The 24,056-nt window shown below is 37.6% G+C and overlaps 1 protein-coding gene across 1 annotated transcript in view; it reads left to right on the forward strand.

Moving 5' to 3' along the window:
• Positions 1–24,056, forward strand: part of PREX2 (phosphatidylinositol-3,4,5-trisphosphate dependent Rac exchange factor 2) — a 182,454-nt gene that overhangs the window by 39,516 nt on the left and 118,882 nt on the right. Inside the window, exons 2-6 of the mRNA XM_069854213.1 lie at positions 11,244–11,315; positions 11,390–11,512; positions 13,005–13,109; positions 15,933–16,034; positions 17,777–17,938. Of these exons, the coding sequence (XP_069710314.1) occupies positions 11,244–11,315; positions 11,390–11,512; positions 13,005–13,109; positions 15,933–16,034; positions 17,777–17,938 (564 nt within the window). The remainder of the gene's footprint in view (positions 1–11,243; positions 11,316–11,389; positions 11,513–13,004; positions 13,110–15,932; positions 16,035–17,776; positions 17,939–24,056) is intronic.

Below are 24,056 nucleotides of genomic sequence, written 5' to 3' on the forward strand. Positions count from 1 at the left end.
GAGGATGTAAACTGAGATTAGCATGCTCTGTGATATAGTTAATGATCAGTAGATGTTTAGGTGGTAGCATGAAGAAAAAAAGGCAGAGCACTAAATTTTTTTATCATATACTCTTTCTGGTAGTTATCAAGACAATGAAGGAAGAGAAGATGAACTGTTCTTGCATTTGTACAGAGGTAGTGTCTCGTGAATAAAATATAACACAGAAAAAATAACATTAATGATCGCATTTCCATGGAAATCAGTTCAAAACCATATAGGCAGATGAAAATTCATGAGACCAATTCATGGCAGGCCATAGGGGTATGTAATGATCTTTTGTTTGTATGAAGTTATGTGTAAAATAAAATAATTTAAATTGGCGTATGGTTGTGTTCTTGTTGGAATGGAGTTAAGACAACTAACATTGGCGTCTAATCTTCAGAAGCTAGTAGTTTCTTCATTTACTGGTTTGATTGTTGATATTTATCTTCGGATTTGAAGTAAAAACCCAAGACTTACATAGCTATTATGATGCTTTCTTTTCCGTGGATGAGAGAAGTTTGTTTTTTTTCCTAACACTTGTTGGGAAACGAGAGCTTGAATAAAAAAATCATGGAAGTATACACGTGCCACTGGAGAGTTTATTAAATACGTTAAAATACATGAATGTATTTTAATTGAAATACTTCTAGTTTTTCAAGGTGAATTTTAAGCCAATTTCTTGTCTCAGAATATCTTTGGACAATCAGTCTTGGTTGTAGTTTAATCCTTCAATATTGCAATAAGATCCAGTTGAATGCCGTCTTGTTCTTTCCCTGAATGTCACTGGATCCTGAATCAGAAGTGCCCTGCAAAACAGGGAGCAGAATATGTGCCACTACGCAGCAATTATAAACCTCAGTTTACTGCTGCAGCCAACTTGATTTCTCAGAGTAGGCTAGTTATTAGTTTGTTCCTGATCTCTGTGTTTGAGTTTTCTTGTGAAGAAGATGCAGTTTTCCTATGGAATTTTGAGAACCTCACAGTCTTACCAAAGGGGATGTGGGGAGAAGAAGAAATTTAAAACTGCAAACACATTTTATTTTACCAGGGCAGGCTTACAGGTCTTCTGCTTGGTTTCTTGACCTGGATGTAAATATCTCTTTGAATGTTTGCTTCAGGGATTAACTACTTCACATGTCTGCGTAAAGTGTGAGGTATAACCTTGGATTTCAAATTAAGGATCAAATTAACTGAGATGCTTCAGCCACTTTGTTCATGGGGGCTTCTGTTAAAGACAATTTTCATGACCATTCTGGCTGCTTTGGCTATTCTGGTACGTCGCTTCTTCAAAGTTGTAATTGAACTGATTTATAGTTCATTCTGCACATCCAATGCCAGTGGAAAGGCTGCAGGTTAGTATTCTTTTGGAGTTAAAATAAACTCTGGTTTATTGCACGTGAAACTAAGGATTTTCTTCCTCATTGATTGCAGAATGTGAAACCATATGAGTGCAGCCAAGATAATTGAACATAGCAAAACTGCTCTAGTGAAATTATTTTGAATTTATCTGGGTTTTGGTATGCATATGACAGTGTCATTATTTAAGAACATGTGGTTGTTACCAGGAAGAGGTGAGTGTGTGGGGTAACTGCAGAAGTGTAGATTTACTTTAATTTTGTTATATTTCTTGGCAGGTCGCTCTCCCTGATGCTTTTTTTGTTTACCCTGGCTTTTGTTGACAATGAGTAAAGCCTTCCATTTGGTCTGGGATTATTTGCTGTGCTTTCAAGGCCTTTTTATGACTTACAGTTCATATTTATTTAATAATTCTGCAGTGCTGTCTGTGTTGCTAAACTAGTGGCTGAAATGAGTTCAGAAGCCAGGAGCATCTTAATTCTCTGTGAAATAAGGTATTTAATACTGTTTTCTTAACACCTTTTTTTTTTTTTTGCCTTGAAGATAAAAGTTGTTTCACAATACATTTAAACAATAACATCACCATACTATATACCTGAATGACTTTTAATTATACAGATTCTCGGTTTGGTATATTTGTAGAAGCCAGAGTGCATATCATTGTCTAGGAGTGCTTCCAAAATAAGGCTGTTTTCTTGAGACTCAGAAATGTGACATGATTTTTGCATAAAATGAGGTATTGTTGCATATAAGCCTGTTAATTTTGTACCATTTGATTATCCCAGGACCTATCTGTTCCAATGAGAAGTGATAGGAATTGGGGTTAAGATTCCAGACATGAGGGATTTCATTACATAGGGAGGTGTTCTGATATCTACTTATTAGAAAATAACTTAAATGCAATGTTTCTACTTCTTTTTCTGTCATCAGAATGCATTTTTTAGAAGTACTGTACTCACTACAGCTTCCCCGTGGGCTTTGTGAAGAAGTGAAATTGGGATAGGAAACTGCTGTTTCATACTCTTCCCAGCTTTGTATTTTTCTTGGCTTAACTATACAAATAGGAATGGCAGCCAGAATTGGTGCTGAATAGTGTTTGAGAAGTACACTTTGTTTATACAACTCTGGCAATAAAAATTGTAGATTTCTCAAACACTCGAATTTCTAATTAACATCTAACAACATTAAATATTAAATAAACTCACATTTAAGGACTGTGCAATCCAATACTAGAAAAAAGTATTATTTGTTAAAAACTGAGCATGTAAAAAGGGTTTAGTGTGCTTCTATTGTGATGGGTTGTCAGTAGTTTCAAGTTTTCTTTGCTGATAGGTAGAACAGGTTTTTTGTTTGTTTGTTTGTTTGTTTCAATTAGCTACCTTAATCATTAAGAACTTGGTATTTCATTTTCATTGTTGCTGAGCCAGCCTTCCTCCCTTATTCAGATGCACTAGGATATAAGCTTTAAAATTCTGAAAATGGAGATGTGATATATTTGGCTTCTTTCTCATAATTGGTGATAAAGATTATGGCTCTCAGTTCTGGTGGAGTTCTGGACTCAAACTTTTTTCCATACAAAGCTGAAGAAGGGAGAAGAGAAAGAAATTTTTGTAATATTTTTGAGATTTCTAATTTACTTCTCAAATTTAGTCAGAAAATCTGAAAGATTCTTTCAAAGCCATAATTTGTGACAAATTTGTTTTTTGTCTTGGCTGTTTTACTCTTTCTGAAACTCATGAGTTTCTAAGAGAAATATTTGATTTTATGATTAAAGAGTTGACTCAAAAACATTTTGGAAATGTTGAATTCTTCCAAGTTGGTGTTCTCCTACTTTAAGGGAAAACAAAGGTTTGAAAAATCATCATTTTGGGAGTAAAAATTAAATGAAAATTCAAGGGTTTTTTTTATTTATTGATTAGAATAAGTAGATGTGTCTGCATGGAAGAAGTAGAAACTATAGTATGAAGTATTACGGTTTCAAATGTATGAATTGTTTTCTAATTGTGATTGCAATTTAGCGGGAACTTCCAGATCTACAGTTGCTCTGAGGTTTCCTATTTTTTTGTTTTGAGTTGCTGTAGTGAGCACAGCTGAATTCACTGAAATTTCCCAGTCAGAACCTAGTGTTCTGTAAAGTCAGGAAACTGCTGACTTTTATGAGAGGTAAACTTTGTTTGTAGACGTCATTTCTTTTCCATTCCCACTTGAGTGAAACAAGGTCAGTTGTATGATCAGCAGTATATGATTCACTTTGTGGCATGCACCAACAGGACTGTATGATGTATTTCCAGAGGGAATTCCACATACGTGTGAACATTTTTCAATCCAGAGTATCTTTTTTGTTATCAGGAAATCTTTGGAATACAACAAAGATTAACGCTGTACTTCTTCACAAACGTACTGGAAACATTGTGTTTATTGATATGGATGCCTCTTGTTTGGTTGATTTCCCTGTTGCAATCCCAGCAGTCTATTTAGAAATTCACACAGGATAGGCAAATCCCTCTTTTCCCCATACTGGTTGAAAGCTCTCCATTGGTGATGCTGAGACAGGAATCTAACCTGTTTGCATTTTTAATGGGATAAAAACCCAGTTATCAGCAACCCATGCTGCATAAAACACTTGCCAAAAATATTAGACAGACTGCCTTCTGCTCAGCTTGCAGATGGGCTTTCATCCCTTATGACAGTGTATGGCCTTTCTCTAAAGCTCTAGTTAAGCTGTATTAAGAAAAAAACTAGCTGGCTTCAGAATGCAGCAGCATATGTCTGACTTCCAGCCCTTGATTGGGCAGCTCACTTAGGCATGATCTTAACTGTGAGCATATGGGTAACTCCATCATTATGCATCAGCTAAACTTGTACTGACCAGCAAGGGCATAGCCAGTCTTCAGAAAACCAATTTCCCAAAATGAAGATATTAGATAAGGGTGACAGGATTCTCGATATCTGGGAAGAAAAGGGAACAGATGCCTTCTGATCTGGGCCTGGAAAAGGTTATACTAAACCTTTTGAAGAATGGCTTCAGTACAAGGAAGAGGGTGGAGACATCTGACTTCCCTCCTGGCTGAGAGGAACTGGACTGTGTCTATAAATCTCTTGGGTTCATCTGCTGTAGAGCTGACAGGAAGGAGGGGATCAAAAGTGAAAGCCCAGTCATAGCTGGGGTGATTTCAGAGGTGAGGGAGATCAGTGTAGGGGGTATTTCCTTGTCAAAGGAGGAAGCTGAGTTTGGAGTCTTAGAGGGTGTGAAAGGATGAACAAGCTGTGAAGTGAAAAGGTAAAAATATTGGGAGTCATTAGGGAAATGCAGAAAATGGGATTAAGAGGACGAAATGAGGAAGGGTTTTCTTTCTCATTTCTTGGAAGTTTTCTGATATGGTAGAAAACAAAGGGCAGAAAAAAATTATGGTGGAAAAGGTTTAAGATTATCTCTAAGTGTGGCAAGCATATTAATCACATATCAGAAGGTGATGACAATCCATGTTTCTTCGATTAAGTAATTTCTGTGTGTGTTTATTTACTTCTGAGTTCATGTTTACTTTAAGGAAAGAAGCAGGGATGCTCTTTCAGGCAGACTGATGCTGCTTTGGGTCAGATGAATGCAGAAGGGAATAGTTTGGTCCCTTGTGAAAGGAAATCAGCACCAGAATGAAAAGTATTGCAGGTGTGGTCCATCTATTCCCCTGTCCTTATAGACACCAGGATCTCAAGGCAGCTTTGAAAGTGGCTCTAGGTACAGTAGGGTGAAAGAATGTATCTGACCTTGGCTGGTGCTCCCTCTGCTGCTTGTGATTCATCCAGTCTTGCAGGCAAGATAGGAGAAACAGGTGGTGCCTCAGCTGGTGAATTACTGGAGAGAGAAGAAGTGTCTTTTGTTCAGTAGCAGAAGCAGCATGAGCAGCTACTGCCACTGCTGCTGGCACAGGTTAATGGGAAGAGGAGGGTAAGCACACAGTGCTTAACACAGCTGCTATTGCTGCTGGAGTCTTCTCTTTTGAAATTGTTAAGGGGGGAGTTCTGTGGCAGAATCAAGCAGAATTGCTTCAACAAACCCAGCATGGTGTTTTTCTGGGATCTGGAATCTGACATACATTAATTACAGTGTGCAAAACCTCAAACTAATGTGCAAAATACTACCTTGTTGTTTGTACGTTGAATTAGCCATGGTAAGAAAATACATTTGACTAGTCACCTATAATCTTGAGCAGTTTTTTTCCCAAGTATAGGTCTCTTCTCTCTAGAGTCATCTGGAAAGAAGCAAAATGTTTTCTGCTGTCCAGATGCCTATAGATACAGTAAGAATGTAAAGAGAAAACATAAAACCCGCAAGCATATCAGTTTTGTGTTTCTAAATTTGTGAAGATTGTATTGTCATACACGCTTGTAAAATTATAATATATGAATATTTTCCTTGTCGTGGGGTTCTTTTTGGATTTTTTCTTTTGATAGTGTGCAAATAAAATTGTCCTCAGTTTTAAAGTGCAAAACATTGCCATAACTTATTCAGCAGGCTTCATCAATATGATGGATTGGTCACTTCAGTTGAACTAGTTTTCAAAAAGTGAAAATATACAGGAACTGACCTTCTTAAAAATGTATGTGTTTTTGCAGTCTACTACCTTTTTGTTTATGATGGTATAGATTTAAAGGTAGAAATAATGTTAAAAGAATTCTGAGGGGGGGGAAAAAAGTAACTTTAATTCTTTTTTTCAAATGAAATAAAGAATATTTCTCTATAGGCTCACAAAAGTAGGATGATTGCTTTCAGAAAAATAGGTATTTTTTTGTGATTCAGGTGCTCTGACATAATTTCAGGACTTAATTTCTTATTTGTTGAGAAGGCAAAAACCCTTCGTGCCCTGGGAATCTTATGCGGGCAGACTTCTTTTGTCTTCACTGATTTCATTCCAGATGTCAGAGAAGTCATTTGTGCTGTTGGTAGCGTCTTGTGCTGTCTGTAGGGGTGGTGTTTTTCTTCTTTGTGACAACACACAGAGCAACTATGGAGAAAAAAATCGCTCAAACAACTCAACAATGCTACTCTTATTTTGATAAGACCAGAAGTAAAATCCCTTTAACAGGGACTCAGTGTGCGTTCTCTGTGAAGCACACTGCTGCACAAAATGTCAGCAGATCAACAGACAGGCAGACACATTCATGTTTATTTGGCATAATAGACAGATTCTCTTATAATTCTTTGAATTTGGATTTTCAGTCTTTATGTTTGAATTTTCAGTCCCACTATTTCCTATAATGTATTCGAGCAGTGTCAGGCAAAGAGTAAAAGTTAGAACAGGGACCAGTACAGAAATTATGTCAAAATATGTTGGAGGTAATAAATATGAAACCGTGGAGAAAAAAAAAGGATTTTGTAATCAACATTGACATTATTCGTATGGAATCTTCTCGACATATTCTGTGTGATTTTTTTTTGCCACATTTCTTTAAGGTAGACGTGAATTACCCTCCTCCTTATTTGGGCACAAGACCCTGAGACACAGCCAAAGCCAGAGTTTTTATGCCCTCAGTAGGACCTGAGTGGAGTTAGGGAACCTCAGCCCTAGACCTTATATATTTTATGTGTAGCTGCTCCCCTATTCCAAAAAGGCTCAGTTGATACTCCACGCTTGGGTCTGCATGTTCGTCGAACTTCTAAAGATGTGCCTTTTTATGTTTCGAATTTTCTCATCAGTTTGGGGCATTTCTTCTTCTCCACCATTTAGAAGCCATTTTGTGCTAACAAAGTTCCAGAAGGATACTGGGGGAAGTTTAAGTTTGTAATTTGAATTTCAAGCTTTGCAGAGGCACGAGTTATAGCAAGCGACTCAAAGATATTCCTAGAATGACATAGTTTTCCATAGACAGTTCTCAAAAACTGCAAGTTAAATAGGATTATTTATTTTATAATCTAAGTACCAAACATACTCTCTTTTATCTTTCCTCTTCATCAGATCTCTTAAATTTAGTCTACTCTTTATGGTGCCCAGCCAACTTGCTTCTCTGGAATGTTTTATGGAGACCTGTTTCCAACTCTGAATTTAGGAAATCGGCAAGAGTCTGGCTTACAGAGAATGCCAAAGGCAGAGAATCTCCGTTTGCAGTGCTGCAAGGGTAAACCCCTTTACTATAGTAATGTGGCTAGAATGCTGGCAGCACAAGATGAAAATTTGGACAATTATGTTATATTTTGACCATATGACTTTGCTGTTACTTAAGAAAACTAAGAATTGACACTACCTAAGGGGAAGTTCTGGAATCCACTTGAAAAGCTTTCAGAAAGTTGAAGATCTCTGTGTAGGTGATAAAGGTCTGGAATCGTGGAGTGCACAGGGATACGTGTTATTCTCTATGCTTGATGTTGTGCTAAGAAACATCCACACTAGTGTAGATGAATCCTGAAGTAACCCTGGTAGGGTGTGCTTTATACTCCAGGAAACAAAAACAATGTGAGTTACTGACATGTGCATGATAAATGAATGAAATTGTCTTAAGTTTGAGCTGATATTTACCTTTTGAAGTCTGTTATTTCTATGTTGGGGTCCTCCTTAAAGCTGTGTCTACGAATTACTTGCTTTTTCTTTGTTTACTAACTTCTGCAGAACTGTTCTTAGTTGTCCTCAGTTGATGTTCAAATAATTTTGGACTCTTTTGAACAGTCTTTTCTCCTGCAGACTTACTGCCTGTTCATACAAGTTCAGAGACATTTATCTTTCCGTAGTGCTGTATTAAGATTATATTACACTGTAACAAAAGCAATTGCTTCCCCATTCTACTGCCTGAATCTGTTCTCCCTAGCAAAGAGCAGAGTTGTTGTGTGTATGGAGTGAGCAGTGCCTCTGTATTTCAGGAAGGGATGTGGTAAGGGGATTTGCAATCAGGGAAACACGAGGAGAAGCCAGAGGTTTCAGCATGGTTTTGCATCACTCACTCCACAGCAGGCAATGCTCACCAAGGTCGGGCCTCAGTGGCAGGTGGATGGAGGCAGACACCTTCATCTCTACCTGCACTCCACTAGATTCTCTTTCACTGCTCTTCTAGAAAATGTGAGATTGTTCCAATTACTTTGAGATATGTGTGTTTTCACATGTGTGATCTCATGTACATGTAATCACTCTGAAAGATTCAAGTGGCCATGCCCATTGTTTTGTGGGACATAGCGTTACGATAGCCAGCAGTGTGCCCAGGTGGCCAAGAAGGCCAATGGCATCTTGGCTTGTATCAGAAACGGTGTGACCAGCAGGTCCAGGGAGGTTATTCTCCCCCTGTACTCGGCACTGGTGAGACCGCTCCTTGAATTCTGTGTTCAGTTCTGGGCCCCTCACCACAAGAAGGATGTTGAGGCTCTGGAGCGAGTCCAGAGAAGAGCAACGAAGCTGGTGAAGGGACTGGAGAACAGGCCTTATGGCCTGAGGAATGGCTGAGAGAGCTGGGGTTGTTTAGCCTGGAGAAGAGGAGGCTAAGGGGAGACCTCATTGCTCTCTACAACTACTTGAAAGGAGGTTGTGAAGAGGAGGGAGCTGGCCCCTTCTCCCAAGTGACAGGGGGACAGGACAAGAGGGAATGGCCTCAAGCTCCGCCAGGGGAGATTTAGGCTGGACAGTAGGAAAAAATACTTCACAGAAAGGGTCATTGGGCCCTGGCAGAGGCTGCCCAGGGAGGTGGTTGATTCACCTTCCCTGGAGGTGTTTAAGGCACGGGTGGACGAGGTGCTAAGGGGCATGGTTTAGTGTTTGATAGGAATGGTTGGACTCAATGATCCTGTGGATCTCTTCCAACCTGGTTATTCTATGATTGTTTCAGGAAGTTTATCTGCATTGATGGGGGCAACAGGTAGCAAATCTTTAGGAAAAACTGGCACTGTCACTACACTACTGCTGCAAAATAACATACAGGTTTGTGCCAAGGTGCTGGAAGGGGCTGAATTAATCCTAGGCCTCCCTACCTCAACTAGACACTTGTGTCTGGGTTCTGCAGGCGGCTGGATTTTCCTGGATTCAGTTTATGATAACCTCTGCAGATGTAGGGTCTGGGACAGTGCTGCTTGAACAAATAAGGACTCTGTTTGTTGCAGCTGATATATACTCTTCCTGACCTCATGACTCTCAGCTAGAGTCTTGAATCACTTGAGAATAACGAGTGCCTCAGCTCCCAGATTGTTTTCTGTTTCGCCTTCAGCTAACAGAATGTTCACCTTCCTTCACATTCACAGGATGTGAAGGTCTGGGATGACATGAATGCGGATGAGGAGTATGTCTGGTCTATGGGGAAATAATGTGAACAGATAGAGATTACAGATAGTAAAACAAATATGAGTTTCAGAGGTAGTTCTTGTGATATTGCCCCCTCCCTCCTTCTCAGTTCTAAAGTGTATTTAATACTGTTGGCTGGTTTTGTGAAAAATTTCAAAAACACATTTAGTATCATACAGTTAAACAGGCTTTTGCTTTGTGTGGGATTATTTGCTCACTGTACAGGTGATGTGCACAGCGGGTTTGAGATAACCCCTGTGGATATTCGTAGCAAGAAGGGATAGAAAGAGCTGTGGTCCATCAACAGTGAACTGCTGCAAATGAATTAATTGCATTTTTTACCATCAATAAAACATCAGAAAGAAAGCATAAATAGTCAGTAAAAAGGGGGTTTAAAGAAGCAGAAAATCTATATCACTGTAGATAGTGATATGAAGCATATGATATACTGGCAACATCCCTTACTTAATTTTGTTTATATCCTGGATAACTAGCTTGGTCTCTTCAGTAATAAAAATGTGAAATGCTAGTTACATAGCACTCTTCAGCAGAGAAAGGATCACTGTTTGGAAATGAACATGTTTAAATACCACATGAGGAAAAAAATTTAAAAAAGGATGCTGTGACTGCTCTCCTTCCACACAGGGGTTATTTACTGCTGCTTTTATGGAATTTGCACCACGCCAGAATTTAGATGAGTTTGTATACAGTGTACAATGCACAGTAACTTGGAACTAAATGGTTATGAAAGACATGAGATTTGAGTACTCGTGGTGCCAGTCTTTAATGACTAAAGAATACATGTTTCTATGTGAAGCACTATCGATGTAAGAGTTTAGTCTACTGTGTGTAGATACTTTCAGAACATACATGAGTCTTTGTAATGGAATGAATTAATAAAAATTAATTATATCCTTTGTACCTGAAATGTGATTTATTTCTTTTGGAATGACTCACTGTACATTTCTTCTTGATGTTTCCAGTTCTTGAATGTGAAATATAAAACTTACTCTTTGGGTATTTCATTAGTGGTATTACTAACTCATTTGATCCCCAAGGGAGAGGTTCCTTGGGAAGGAAGAGTGAACATTTTCATTAAGCCAAACCAGGTGCATCTGACCCTTGTTTAAGCCAATTTACTTAACAATAGGTTTGATGGTAAACACATCAGAAATGTTACTTGTGGTTACTATGGTAAAAGTTACATTTCATAATAATATCTTCTGACTAGTTGTAATTTAGAAATTAGCAGCTTCTTTTGGCTTCTCTTGTAGTCAGTTTGTAAAGTGGTAGAGTGAGATTTTGAAAATTACTCATTTTCCTCTTGCTTTATTCCAGTATGAGTGCAGGGTGAGTGTTGTACTTCAGAGGATGTTCAGTTTCTCAGCTTCACTGTTTAGCTCTTTTTAATGCTACGTAGATAGGATTTTGTATCATGTTAGGATAGCAGGACTACTAAATGCTATACAAATAAAATACTTGTCTTAGATTCTGAATAATACTCCGATGTGACTCTATATCCACTGGAAAACAAATTATAGGCATAAAATGCCAAAAGTTGTTTGAGTCTTCCTGAAATAACTCTTGCCTTATTTGTCTTCTTTCATACAGGCTTTCCTTCACCGAATGATCCAATGTGCTATAGCCAAAGTGGATAAAAATGTCACAGAAGAGACAGTTAAGGTTAGTCTCCTCGTTACATATTTTTTCTGGTTTGTATTGAATATTTTATTTATGTATGCTTTACTCTTTTGCAGATGTTGTTTTCCAATATTGAAGATATTCTTGCAGTTCACAAAAACTTTCTGTCCCTGGTGGAGGAGTGCCTACAGCCAGAGCCAAATGCGCAGCATGAAGTTGGAACCTGCTTTCTTCATTATGTACGCTATCATTTATTACAGCCTTATTTAACTTTTTTATTAATTTTTGTTATTAATTACTGTCATAATGATGAGTGCACATAGTCATGAGGATATCTTTTGGACTGTGAAGATGCTTTGCTTCTTACAACTACAGTACCTCTACAAGTATGTGGCTATGTCCTGTAGTAATTGTTTTTAGGAGTATTATTCTTCCTGTTGGAGCAAAACAAGGATGCCAGTGTTTCAGAGCTCTGCAGAATCAGGAAAAGTTAGTTTGCTTTCAATTGTAGGTCTAACAAAAAGTCTAGGTTTCATTGTTTTCTGTGGTTAGAATCTCATTTTTTTGCTAATTCTTTGTTTATTCATTCTGAAAAAATTATTAATGGTTCATGGAAACATTTTACAGAAGTTGAGTAACATCAATTTTTGACTCTGCAGAAGTATAGATCATAATTGCAAAAACATGTTTGCAGACAAAATAGGTAATGATGTCAGCAAACAAGCCACACATGCAGTTTCTTCCTGTTTGGGGTTTTGTTTTTTTTTTTTATCCTGTGTTTTTGAGGTAGTCCAGCCTCTGAATTTTTTCAGCAAAATCTTATGAAGTTCAACACAGGCAAACGTAAAGTCTTGCACTTGGGAAAACATAATCCAGGAGTGCAGCTCAGGCTGGGTTCTACCTGGCTGGGGATCAGCTCCTTGGAAAGGAACCTGGGGGTATGACTGAACAGTGTGCTGCTGCTGCAGCAATGAAAGCCAATAAGATGCTGGGCTACCTCAATAAGGGCATCACCATCAGAGATAAAAAAGTCATTCTCCCACTCTACTGAGTGCTTCTCAGGCCACACTCCTGGAATACTGTGTTCAGTTTTGGCCCCTGAAATATAAAATAGATGTGAACAGGCTTGAGAGAATGTGGAGAAGGACCACAAAGATGATCAAAGGACTGGTAAGCCTGCCATATGAGGGGAGGCTGAGAGAACTGGGTTTGTTCCTCTTTAAGAAAAGAAAGCTTAGGGGAGACCTTATCACCATGTTCCAGTATATAAAGGGTGGCTATAAAGAAGATTTTTATTAGGAGTAACATAGGAAAAATGAGGGGTAATGTGTACAAGTTACTGCTGGGGCAATTCTGGTTGGAGACAAGAAGAAAATTTTTCACAACAAGAGCAATCGGTCCCTGGAATAATCTTCCCAGGGAAGTGGTGGGTTCCTCAGCATTGAAAACTTTTGAGACTTGGGCGGAAGGGGTGCTGGTCCATTTTGTCCAGACCATACTTTTGCAGGTACCTTGTATTCTATGATTAAAAATCCCAAGTGATGCTTCCAAACTGCTCATAATTCTAATTTGCGGCTGGACCTGAAATAGTAAATGGAGGAGGAGGAACTGACCTTCCAAAATGAAGATTATATTTGCCAGTCAGCTTTGGAAAGTGTTAATTCCATGTTTTATTAATTAAAAAAAATCAAAATGGCAAGTGAAGAACAATGTATTTCTTTGTTTCTGCAGAAAGAGAAATTCCGTATCTATGATGAATACTGCAGTAACCATGAGAAGGCACAGAAAGTCCTGCTTGACCTTAACAAAATAAGAACAGTGCGGGCGTTTCTTTTGGTAAATAAACTTTGAACTGATGTTCTAGCTTAATGCTTTTTGTCTGGCAGTGAATTGTTAGCACTGTCACCTCCACCAGTGTAACAACTATAAGCACACTTGCAGGCAGTTAACAGGCAGTTAAATCAGAGGGTGGTGTTGCCATAGGAGGGGGTTGCCTACATCATATTTTTCACTGCTGCACTTGGATCCATATGTAATACAGTATTAGGCAATGTGCCTTGAACCTGTGATGAGGGTTTAAATCCAGCCATGTCTGTAGAAAGGGAAAAGAATACAATCAACATATATTCTAAAAAGAATGCATTGCAATGTGAGGGAGGGATATGGAAAGAAGTTGTAGAAAAGAAGCTGAAGGACTCTTCAGAGCTTCTGGTGAGAAGCTGGGCCTTCTGGTACTGTTGCCACAGCTGTGCCTTCTGGTACTGTTGCCACAGCTGTGCCAGATAGAGAAGTGTTTTATTATGGGTCATAGAGTACCATCTTGATCTTAGGTGCTGATTTAATGTGAGATCAAAAGAAACAGCTACACAATTAGTCTTTTACTTTACAAAAAGAATAAGGAAGGGGGTTAAAATGTTAAGTATGACAGTCCTCATGATTTTCCCATGGCAAAACTAGTTTCCGTGTAAATAGTAAGTTTCCTAATAGTTGACATAAGTTGCTAAAGGAAGGATTCAATATGGAAAGGTTATTGTGTTGACCTTCATGGTGTCCTGTGATAACAAGATCAGCTTTGAAATGTGGGACCTACTATACTGGAACTTAAACACCTCAGAAGGAGGTGCCCTTGGATAGTATATCGAATTTCAGTCATCAGATCTGATTATTGCTTTTTGGAGCTGGAGACCAAATGACACTATCAGCAAAGCATCACAGATGTGAGGAAAAAAAGAGATGATGCCAATGCTGGTAGTATCACAAGTTATATTTAATTTTATTAATTATTTTTAGCATGCAGTAGGCTTTCACTGCTGTTGTGGACAGAGTTCTTAATGAAGTTATCCTATTGCAGCTCATTAAATTTTTGAAAGGAACCGGATATGATTCCCTCAGTAGCTGTATTTACGTACGGCCAAGTTAATGAACAAGGAATCTCCTTATTGTAGGGGGATACTGGGTGACATGAAGTGCCATCTCTCTTTTTGCTAAGAGTCTCTTACTCAGCAGTATTACATTCATACTTAAAAATGGCTTCAAAGTTGTCCTATTTTTCCTCAGCAATTGATATAATATCTTTCACCTTGCCCCAAACTGAGGGAGCTTCACACCCATGGTTCTTGTATCGGGAGCAGCACGGCCAGACTCAAGAAGAAGGGTGAATGCTGACTACAGAGACAAAAAGCAAAATAACTCTGGAGAAAGATTGTTGAAGAGCTTTTGTGAGAAGGGAAGTGTACAGTTGTGGCAGTTTATGATGGGTCAGTGTCATCTACTTGTGGGCACGTGCACAGGGCTACCACATCTGCTTTGAGTTCTTCATAGACTCAGGACATGTCTGTAGAATAAACAGCAGCAATCTAACCTAGAGAACAGGAGGTCTGACTGATTTGAAAGTACAGTTGAAGCCTTATAGCCAGACAGAGCAGTTCAGATCATTACAGATGTGATTATAAATAATCAGGAGATGAAACCAGACTTCTGCTTCTTTAAGGATAGAGATAATCTTTATATAAACCTGTAAGTATATGTTGCCATTAGGTTGTAAAGCTTTTCTATTGGCAGGCCAAGTAAGACCCTTTAGGATAAAGGATCATTTAGATATGACAGAAGCTGGTTAACTATGAGTACAAAGCACAGATTAAGGATGGATATAGAGGTCCTGATAGCAGCACTGGTTATGGGGTATGTGTGTTGTGAGTTACGTGCTAAGCAGAGTGGCCACCCAGTTGTGTAGCCTCTGTTCCATCAACAATATGTCTGCATCCAGATTTGTGGCCTGTGTCAACATATCATCTGGGTGTTAAGCTACGTTGGTTTAGTGCTCACAGTTTATGCATCTTGCTCTTTGAAGCTGCAGATTATCTCGTACTATTGCATCACAGTTCCTTCTGGTCTCTCCATGAAATAATTTCCATCATTACTTCAGGACTTTACGTACTTATACTTCAATTTCAGCAATTTCAAATATCTGCTCTGATGTCCCTTGCATACTTTGTTATCTCGAATAGCACTTACTCTTTTCTCTCTGAGCTACTTTTTTTTCATGAGTGTTTTGACCATGAAAATTTCATGTATTCTGTGCTTCCGTAGTTGTATGTCATGTCAAAATCCACATTCTTTATCCCATGACAAAGGATATTTTATTCATTGCATCTTGCGCTTAAATATAGGTGCATGTAAACAAAAGACTTTTTGTGTATGTGTTAATACATGGCCATATTAAACATCTTTGATGCTGCAGATTGTTACAAACGCACCTTTTGAAACTGGCAGAGCCTATAGTGGTCATCCTGAATTATTGTTATTTTTGTTCGTTGAAGCATGAAAGCATATTTTTAACATTATATTTGCTGTATTTTTTAAAAATAACTTTAAAGAAAGGCCACACTTACCAGGCTAGTTGAAGAGGGTGACTAGGGGAGATGCCTGTGTAATGCAATTGCAGCTTCCTTGTCTTGTGTGATAGTCAATATATCTGCCTATGCATGTGTTCAAGCCTGTTTTAACACTCTTGCAGACCTCCGTCATCACATATTTAACAAATAAGTACATAATTTATGCAGAGCTTAACCAGTATTGCTGTGTACATATGCCATTGTCTCTATTTTGATAATTTTCTCAGGACTTTTTTAATGATTTGTGGCACTGTTCGCACTCTAGAATTGCATGCTCCTTGGAGGACGCAAGAACACAGATGTACCATTGGAGGGATATCTAGTAACGCCAATACAGAGAATATGCAAGTATCCCCTTCTTTTGAAGGTACTGACAAGATTTTTATCTAGGACTTTATACTTCTATATAAAACCGGTTGCTAAGCATATTTCTGAACTGCAGGAACAATCTCTCAACCCAGTGAATAATCTCTTTATTAGATATTGAATTCAGACTTGCTCTCATTAAAACTAGTGGCAAGTCTTCTGAAATCAGTGTTGAAAGAACTGAGGAGTTTGGCTGGGTCAAGATAATTAACTCTCTTCTGCATCTAGTCTTAAGATCTCCTCTCCATTGCTGAACGGAAGTGAGCTGTTTAAGGGAGTTTAATGAGGCTGATTTTGGCTGGGTTTGACCATGTTCTTGCTTAAAATGATAGGGACAGCAGAGTCTGTTAATGACATGCTTTGATGATTCTAATTTACCATCTGCAATCTGTAAATAAAAAAATATTAAAGGAAAATGATTGATAAGAAGAACTGTAGGGTAACAGAAAGATGCTGTAGGTGGTTCTGTGCACTTCTATATATTTATTCTTACCTTAGTATTGCAACTTAATGAAAAATGTTAAACATGCTGATAAGCATTAGGTAGTTGAACCTATGAATTACTGAATTTTTTTGCTTGTTAGGAAATGAAATAAAATAATGCAGTCATCAGGAAAGTAAATATTTAAAAATAATTTATGCTTAACAAAGTAAAGTTCAATATTGCTTATTGTTTCAAACTGTGACAGAAAAGCCAGAGCAGATTCTGCTCTAGAAGCTACTTGAAACATTATTGGATAGCATTTTTCCACAATGCTTCTATGAATTTTGATCTGAAACATTACAGATTAAGAAGCATACGCATTTCATTGCACTGACATAAACCTCTAGAAGTAAACATATAAAAATAAAGATTTTTAAAACAAGATAAAGAATGTAATAATTGCAATGAGGTCTGAGTCATCCCAGATATCTGTGGTTTTATAGTTCCCTTGGTCTGTTTTAAAATTATTTTTATATTCTATTTTTTAAATGAAGGATCTACAGACAAAACAAGGGAAAATGACTAATGAATTACTCTAGAGGGCAATTAAATTAATATATTTACATTAAATAAATTTAAATATAGAGTGTGGTGACAACAGGGTTGGGGTACTGAAGGGAAGTATCCTTGCCTCAGTCACAATATGCACTGAAGGGCTGTCTGTTGTCAATCTAGCTGTAAATAAGTAGCTGGTAATTTAAATGGGTAATCTCAGATGAATCCTGGCAGTTCCCATTTTGGTTTTTAGTATGTGGGTGCTGTTACTTGTAGCTGTCTGAAATCAGTGAGTCATCTCAGATATTGTTCAGTGCTCTGGTGCATTGTACTAGAGTAAGCAATACTACAGTGCTAAAGGAATATGGGTTTTTCTCTGAGCTGCAGGAAAGGCAGGTGTTAATTTAGACAGAATGGTTATCCTTGCTGTTGAAGAGTTCCATCCCATGGAATATAAAAACAAAAAAGAACCCACATCCCAAGGTTTGACATAAAGAAACATTGTTGGGGAGAAAGTAGCTGAAATACAATTTTTTTTCCTCAGTAGCAATTGTTTTTACTGTTAGCAATTTATTTCTCTGAGTTTTAGTGTCCTATGAGGACGCCATGCTGGAGGGTTTGTTACTTTTCCACTTGGTAAAAGAGAAGTCTAGCTACTTTTTGATTTTGTTTTCTAGTTGTTTTAAGCCCCTTGTCATGTACATTTAGAGATCAAAGACAGGTTTCTTTTTTTCTTTTTTTTTCAAAAAAAACTATCTAAATAGGAGTTACTGAAGCGGACTCCAAGGAAGCACAGTGACTACGCAGCACTAATGGAAGCCCTCCAGGCCATGAAAGCTGTCTGTTCCAACATAAATGAAGCCAAGAGACAAATGGAAAAATTAGAGTTTTTGGAAGAATGGCAGTCTCACGTTGAAGGATGGGAGGTACTGTGATAAGATTTGTTGTTTTCTATATATTCTGTAATCTATATTTCAACAAGCATATATTGCACTTATTTTTGTGATCTGGAGGTGCTGACAATATCCTCAATTACGTGAAATCACAGCTTTTGTTTGGGATCTACTCTATAAATTAAGTATTGACCATTACTGAGCACCATTGTATAGAATAGCAGACTCTAGGAAAGAGGGCAGATGTTTAGCATTTGACTTAGAATATTGATAATTTACATCAACATATATATGTGCACGTCCATTTAATTAATTCCTAATTTATCTGTAAATCCTAATTGAACAGATGCTTTGATTTTACTGATGTTGATGCCTACCTAACAGCATTTTGTCTGGTTGAAAAAAAATCTGATTGCTTGATTAAGCACTGAGTCTATTAGTTTTTGTCAGCTTGTAGATACTCCCTTACTATTGGCTAAGCTGAAGTAACATAAATGTCTTCAATAGGTTCTGTGTAAGTCTTCAGTTTGTGCATTTTTAATAGTTTGCAAATGGAAGAGCTTTAATGCTTTATTTTTGTGGAGAAATCATAGGTGTGTTCTTGAGTTAAGAGTTTTCAATAGTAACCAGAAAAAACACCCTTTCCCCTAAATGTCAAGATCAAGTAGCTGTAGCATGAAAATCTTCCTTTTATATTATTTTAAACACTATGATTATTTTATACAAAAAGGTAAGAGTTAGATCCAGGTGTATCTTTAAATTGCTTTGGGTGTTTTGTATGTAAATGTCTGAGCTGCTCACATTGAAGTGGGAGTAGAACACAAGTAAAGTCCCAGTAAAAGAAATATAAAGCAAGTATTGTAACCATCTTTTTTAAAAAACTGAGTTTTTAGTATAACGCATAGGGATTTTTAAGATATGGATTTAAACATGGAAGTATTTTTTTTTTGTTTCGAATACTTTACTTCTACTACTTTCTCTTCCTGAGAGAACTGCTTAAGAACTAGAGGGAGAGATTTTATCCCTTTAAGCATTGTGGAAGGCTTGCTGTCTGGAAAAGGTACTGAGAAAAATGTATTTTTTTCTGGTTGATCTGGTAGACTGAGACTTGATCTTTCAGCTATATAGCGGGAAATAGCCTTGTACAGTGCAGAGAAAAAAGGTTAGGAGTGCTGAATCAGGCAAAGCTTAAAGACCTGCCTGAACTTTATCTGGCAGAGTTCCGCAAGAAGTCTGGCAACTAAAAATTAGAATATTGACTAGAATAGTCATATTTTAAGGAGATATTTGTAGTAATAGATGAAACAGCAGGAACTTTAAAAATAGTTTCTTTATAGCTCTGTTCTCTCCCTACATATCCTACTGTTACCACACCTGCTGTTTCTTGAACTTGCTGTGCCTAAGGATATGCTCTGCTTCTGCAGCAGTGGATTCAATCTCCCCTGCCTTCTAGAAGTGTTCAGCAGAGCAAGCCACTATCTGAAAGGAGCATAAAAATTACACTGAACAAAGAACCCCCTAAATACTGTCCATGACACTGCAAAATTATTTCCTGTCTGCTCCATGTGAAATCTCCTGATCTGTGGACGTAAGCAAACCATTCGTTTTTGATATTTGAATAGTATGGAAAGAATTGATTCATTCTAAATGTGAATTAAGCAACTAATTTTACTTTAATCAAAATTCTTCATTTCTTCGGTGCATTGCAGAATTTGAAATGTATTACCTGAGTTATTTTTTCCTCTTCCTGTGCAGCAGCATTTTCAGGAACTGCTCTTTCATTCCTGTAATTGGGGTAGGTGTAATTTAAAGCAGAGAAATACTGCTATATCAGTATTCAGGGCACTGTAATGGTTTCGTACCGAACTGTCACTATAATAAATTCTGCCATAATTCACTACTTCTTAAGAGAAGGAATTTTAGCAAAATTTACAAAGCTATATAATTGCTGGTCTGTATTCAGACAAGACTTTGTACTGGTAGTTGTAGTCCCCAATCATAAATAAATTTTTAAAAAGCCATTAAAGACAAATGACAGAGAACATGTATGTTCTCTGCATATCACACCATGTTATTGTTTGCAGGATTTTGAAAAGGAAAGGACTACTTAGAGAAAGTAAACCTCTAAATGTTGTAATTGACAAAGGTCTAGTTGACCTAACGTTTTTCAAAAGAAGCAAATGTCTTAACAGCTGCTTGTTTACTCTAAGTGAAAATAAGTTTGTTTTTGTAATTAGCTTGTACTTGCTGTCATCAGCAATAACTTGGAAAGATTTCAGTGTATGTGAACATTAAAACGTGTTAGATGTGCTTGCACAATAACTTCATGATAGAAGCAATAGCAAGTTAAGTCCTTACATTGTTTAATATTTTATGGACAGGAAATTTGTTAAATAATCCTTATTGACTATCACCGACTTTATTCTTTCCATTAGTTTCAACTTTTCAATTCACACTTCTACTGCACTGAAGTGATTAAAATTCTTCTACTTGCTTTCAGTGCCTGAGTTGTATAGGTATTCAAATTCATCTTTATGAGCACACTGAAGTATGAAGTTGCAGTATTATTAACTCAAGTTGGTTAAGAACTAACTGTTCACAAACTTCTAAGCCTTGGAAGGGGATCCTCTTTCCTGCATTAAGGTTCTTGGGAATCCTTAGTAAAATGTACAGTAGTAAATATGTTTGCTATTCAAAATACATTAAAAACCAGAAGTAGCAATAATAAGGAAGGGCAATAAGGTAGGATAACGATACGAACAGAAGCATGCAAACCAGACTTTCTCTGTGTGCAGAATGTATTCTGTGAACTGTTACACAGTAATTTCCTTCTAAGCTTAGTCCCTCTCTCCAGTTTAATTTTAGGTTTTCGCATGTTTTTGAACTCTGAAATAGTGCCAGTGTCTTAAAATAGTATGTTTTCAGTAGAGTTATGTGGTGCTTATTGTAGCTTAGCCGATCAAGTTTGATGCTATCATATGGCAACCACAGGGTGCCCAGTTTGGCAGAATTGCCCTAATCTTAATATGTGCATCCTTTTCAAACACAATATATTGTAAGTCCTTGAAATGGTGAGAATTTCAGAGCATGTATAAGAGCTAACAGTATTTTGAATGATTCCCAACAATAACTAAAAAAAAAATAATCTCTGAATGCAATGTATGGGAATGGATTTAATTAAATAAGCATCTGGTTTTCTGCGTTGCCTAAAAACAAAAAGGCAAACTTGTTGGAGATTTCCTTCCAGAAGGAAATGCTTAGCACATTGCTTGGCCCCAACTAGAAGGAAAGGGAAAAAAATAAAGGCTATTTTTAGAATCTGATCAAAGCATGACTTGAATTCCTATACTTAAGTGTCACAAAGTGAAACTTGTGTTTATTATGATAAAAATACAGATTCATGGAAAAATGAAACATCTGTTTCAAGAAAGAAAATTTTGAGTATAATGGCTTTCTCACTTAATTTCCTAAGTGGTTGAATGTATTGGCCTGAATTCAGAAGTTGTGTAGGTGGCTGTCTCAGCTGGAGAATGGCTCAGCAGCTGAAGGAGTCTCTCAGTAAAATTTGTGTGGATGTTTCCGTGAGAGAAGAAAAAATTAGAATTGTTGCATTTGTTGTAAGCTGGAAACAGAACAACCGGGTCGGACTCACAGACCAACAACAACAGCATGGGCTATTCTGTTCCTTCCTATTCCACTATATCATCAGGCAGTATTTCAGTGATTTCTTTTCTAAACTCTAGAATTTTAGCTCTTTCCTCTGTTTTATTTTGTTTTCTGTGTGCGCATACTGAAGAGTAAGTTAATATTTGTCATTTCTGACCTCTATCACTGTTAACATGCCCACTGAATCAGTATGATTGGACCTCTGTGTTTGACTGAAATTTGCCCAGAATGTGTACATAAGTAGCTTTTGTAACAAATAAAACTAACAAATGCTGGTTTTCATTTCAAGGTAGTAAGGATGGGGCATTTAATGACTTAAGGATGAGGGCATATTGTTTTAAATTTCTTGCATATAGTCTGTCTTCCACCAGCACCTTTTAAATGTGTTTATTTTGTGATATGGTCAAGGTAGCCCACATTTTAGACCTCTTATCTAGGCCTTAGTGGAGTGACTGGTGACTGACTAGCAGCACAGGGTTGTTAGGATCTGATTTTATCTAAATAGCCTGCAAGCTCTGAGATCTTATGGGCTTTCAATTTACATACCAGCTATCCTGAAAATAATACTGAGTCCCTGGCCCTGGTGATACCTGCAGGAGAGATCTGCTCTATAGTTAGATGTTTGGAGTCTTTGATGACTCGGAGGACAGATGGAGGAAAAACTGGTCTAGATTAACAGTATAAACCTGCTTTGCAGGTCAGTTTTTTCCAGCTGAATCCCTTGTATGTTTTTTTGGAAGATGATTAAACCAAATTTGTTTCAACAATATATAGTGGTTTCAAATTGACATGTTGCAAGAATACTGGTTTCACTGAAAATAACCCATCAGCTCTAATGGCAGTTATTTTAAATGTATAGGAACAGGAATTGTAGCATAGTCATGGTAGTAGTGATCTTTCATTTAGGTCAAGTAACTATAGGATCTTCACTTGCAAGCACTGAGTGTAAGTTTATGCATTCATAAGAACTTCGAAATAGCTAATTACTTCTCAGATATGAGCAATATGAACCTGAAATTTCCCTGGCTGTCTCAGTTAAAATATTTAATGAAAACATGTTTGTGTTAGAAAGTTTTGGTATTATTTGTTCCAAAACTATTGCTTATAGGCAGTGTAGTTCATTTTTATTTGTGCAGTTGATAACCTCACCTGCTTCTGGGACAAGGATGACCTCTCATCCATTACTACAGCATTGAAAGTTCCCCCTGTCAGAGGAGAAGTTTGGAGTTGGATAAATGAACTATCTTATTGGGCTGGATATCCACTGTAGCTTGGTGTTGCTCCTGTAATCTCACGTGGGGGTTCAAGGTGTAGCTACATCTTTTATGAAAACATTATATTTGTCAGTGGTCTTTTGGATTGCATGGTGGATATGGCAGTGCTTGTGTGCTTTCTGCTTCTTTGGGCATGTTTTTCATCCCTAAGGAATGTAGTGGAGAGGAGTGCCCACGCCAGGTGTAGAAACAGCAGTACTTTAACATAATATGCCCTTCCTTTTTTTTTCCCCTTTCACCTCCATGCCCACCCGAATTCTAGGAACAGGCTGACTCTGACAGTGTTACCTAGGCAAGGGGATGGTGGAGGATTTTTCTGCTCCAGCAGTGTAATGTAGAACAGTCAGATGTGACTTCTGATCCTGTTATCTCATTCCCCTGGACTTCAGCAAGTAAAACAGCAGTAACAATTCACTGACCTGTGGCCACACCAGCATGGGTTGTGATCTTGTCAAAAGTTATCCGATAAGTGAAGTTAACGCTGTTCAGTATTTGGACAGGAGGTCTCCAAGGGGAAAAAAAAGGCTCTAGAATGTTTTTTTCATCATGTAGCAGCTTATATTAGAAAAGAAGGGAAAAGAAGAGGAAAACAATAGCAAAGTGTAGTAATGCGATACAGATAATACTGTCACATTGCAATACTGAACTTGAATCATAGAGTAGCCAGGTTGGAAGAGACCCACCGGATCATCGAGTCAAACATCATCAAACCCTAAACCATGTCCCTTAGCACCTCGTCCACCCGTAGATCCTATCCCTCCTCACTAGCCTGTCTCAAGGGAGAGGAGCAGAGCAGCTCCAGCAGCTTCATTCACAAATGAAGCAAATAACTGATAATTAAGCTAGCCTGATATATACATTTAAAATAAGTATAAAATATGCTGGTTTAGGACATGACACTGCCACAGTAGCAGGTCTTGCTAAGACTGTTGGGAAACAGTCTTTTTCTACAGTGAAATAGAAATTTATCAATAAAAAGAGACAAAATGTTTTCATAAAATCCTTAGTACGAAAAAATACATCCTTTTGTAGAAAGCTGAAACTGCTGAAACAGTTCTGAAGCCTTAACCTGAAATTTTCTTGGCTTCCCTATAAAACTGAAGTTTTCTGTAAAAATAACCCAAAACCCTTCAAAAAATACCCAGCCTTTAAAAATGCAAATTATTTGTAAGCACTGTTCCAGGAAATTTTAAAAGCAGCATTAAGGTATT

This window comes from Phaenicophaeus curvirostris, chromosome 3, assembly GCF_032191515.1.
Source record: "Phaenicophaeus curvirostris isolate KB17595 chromosome 3, BPBGC_Pcur_1.0, whole genome shotgun sequence".
Lineage (NCBI taxonomy): Eukaryota > Metazoa > Chordata > Aves > Cuculiformes > Cuculidae > Phaenicophaeus > Phaenicophaeus curvirostris.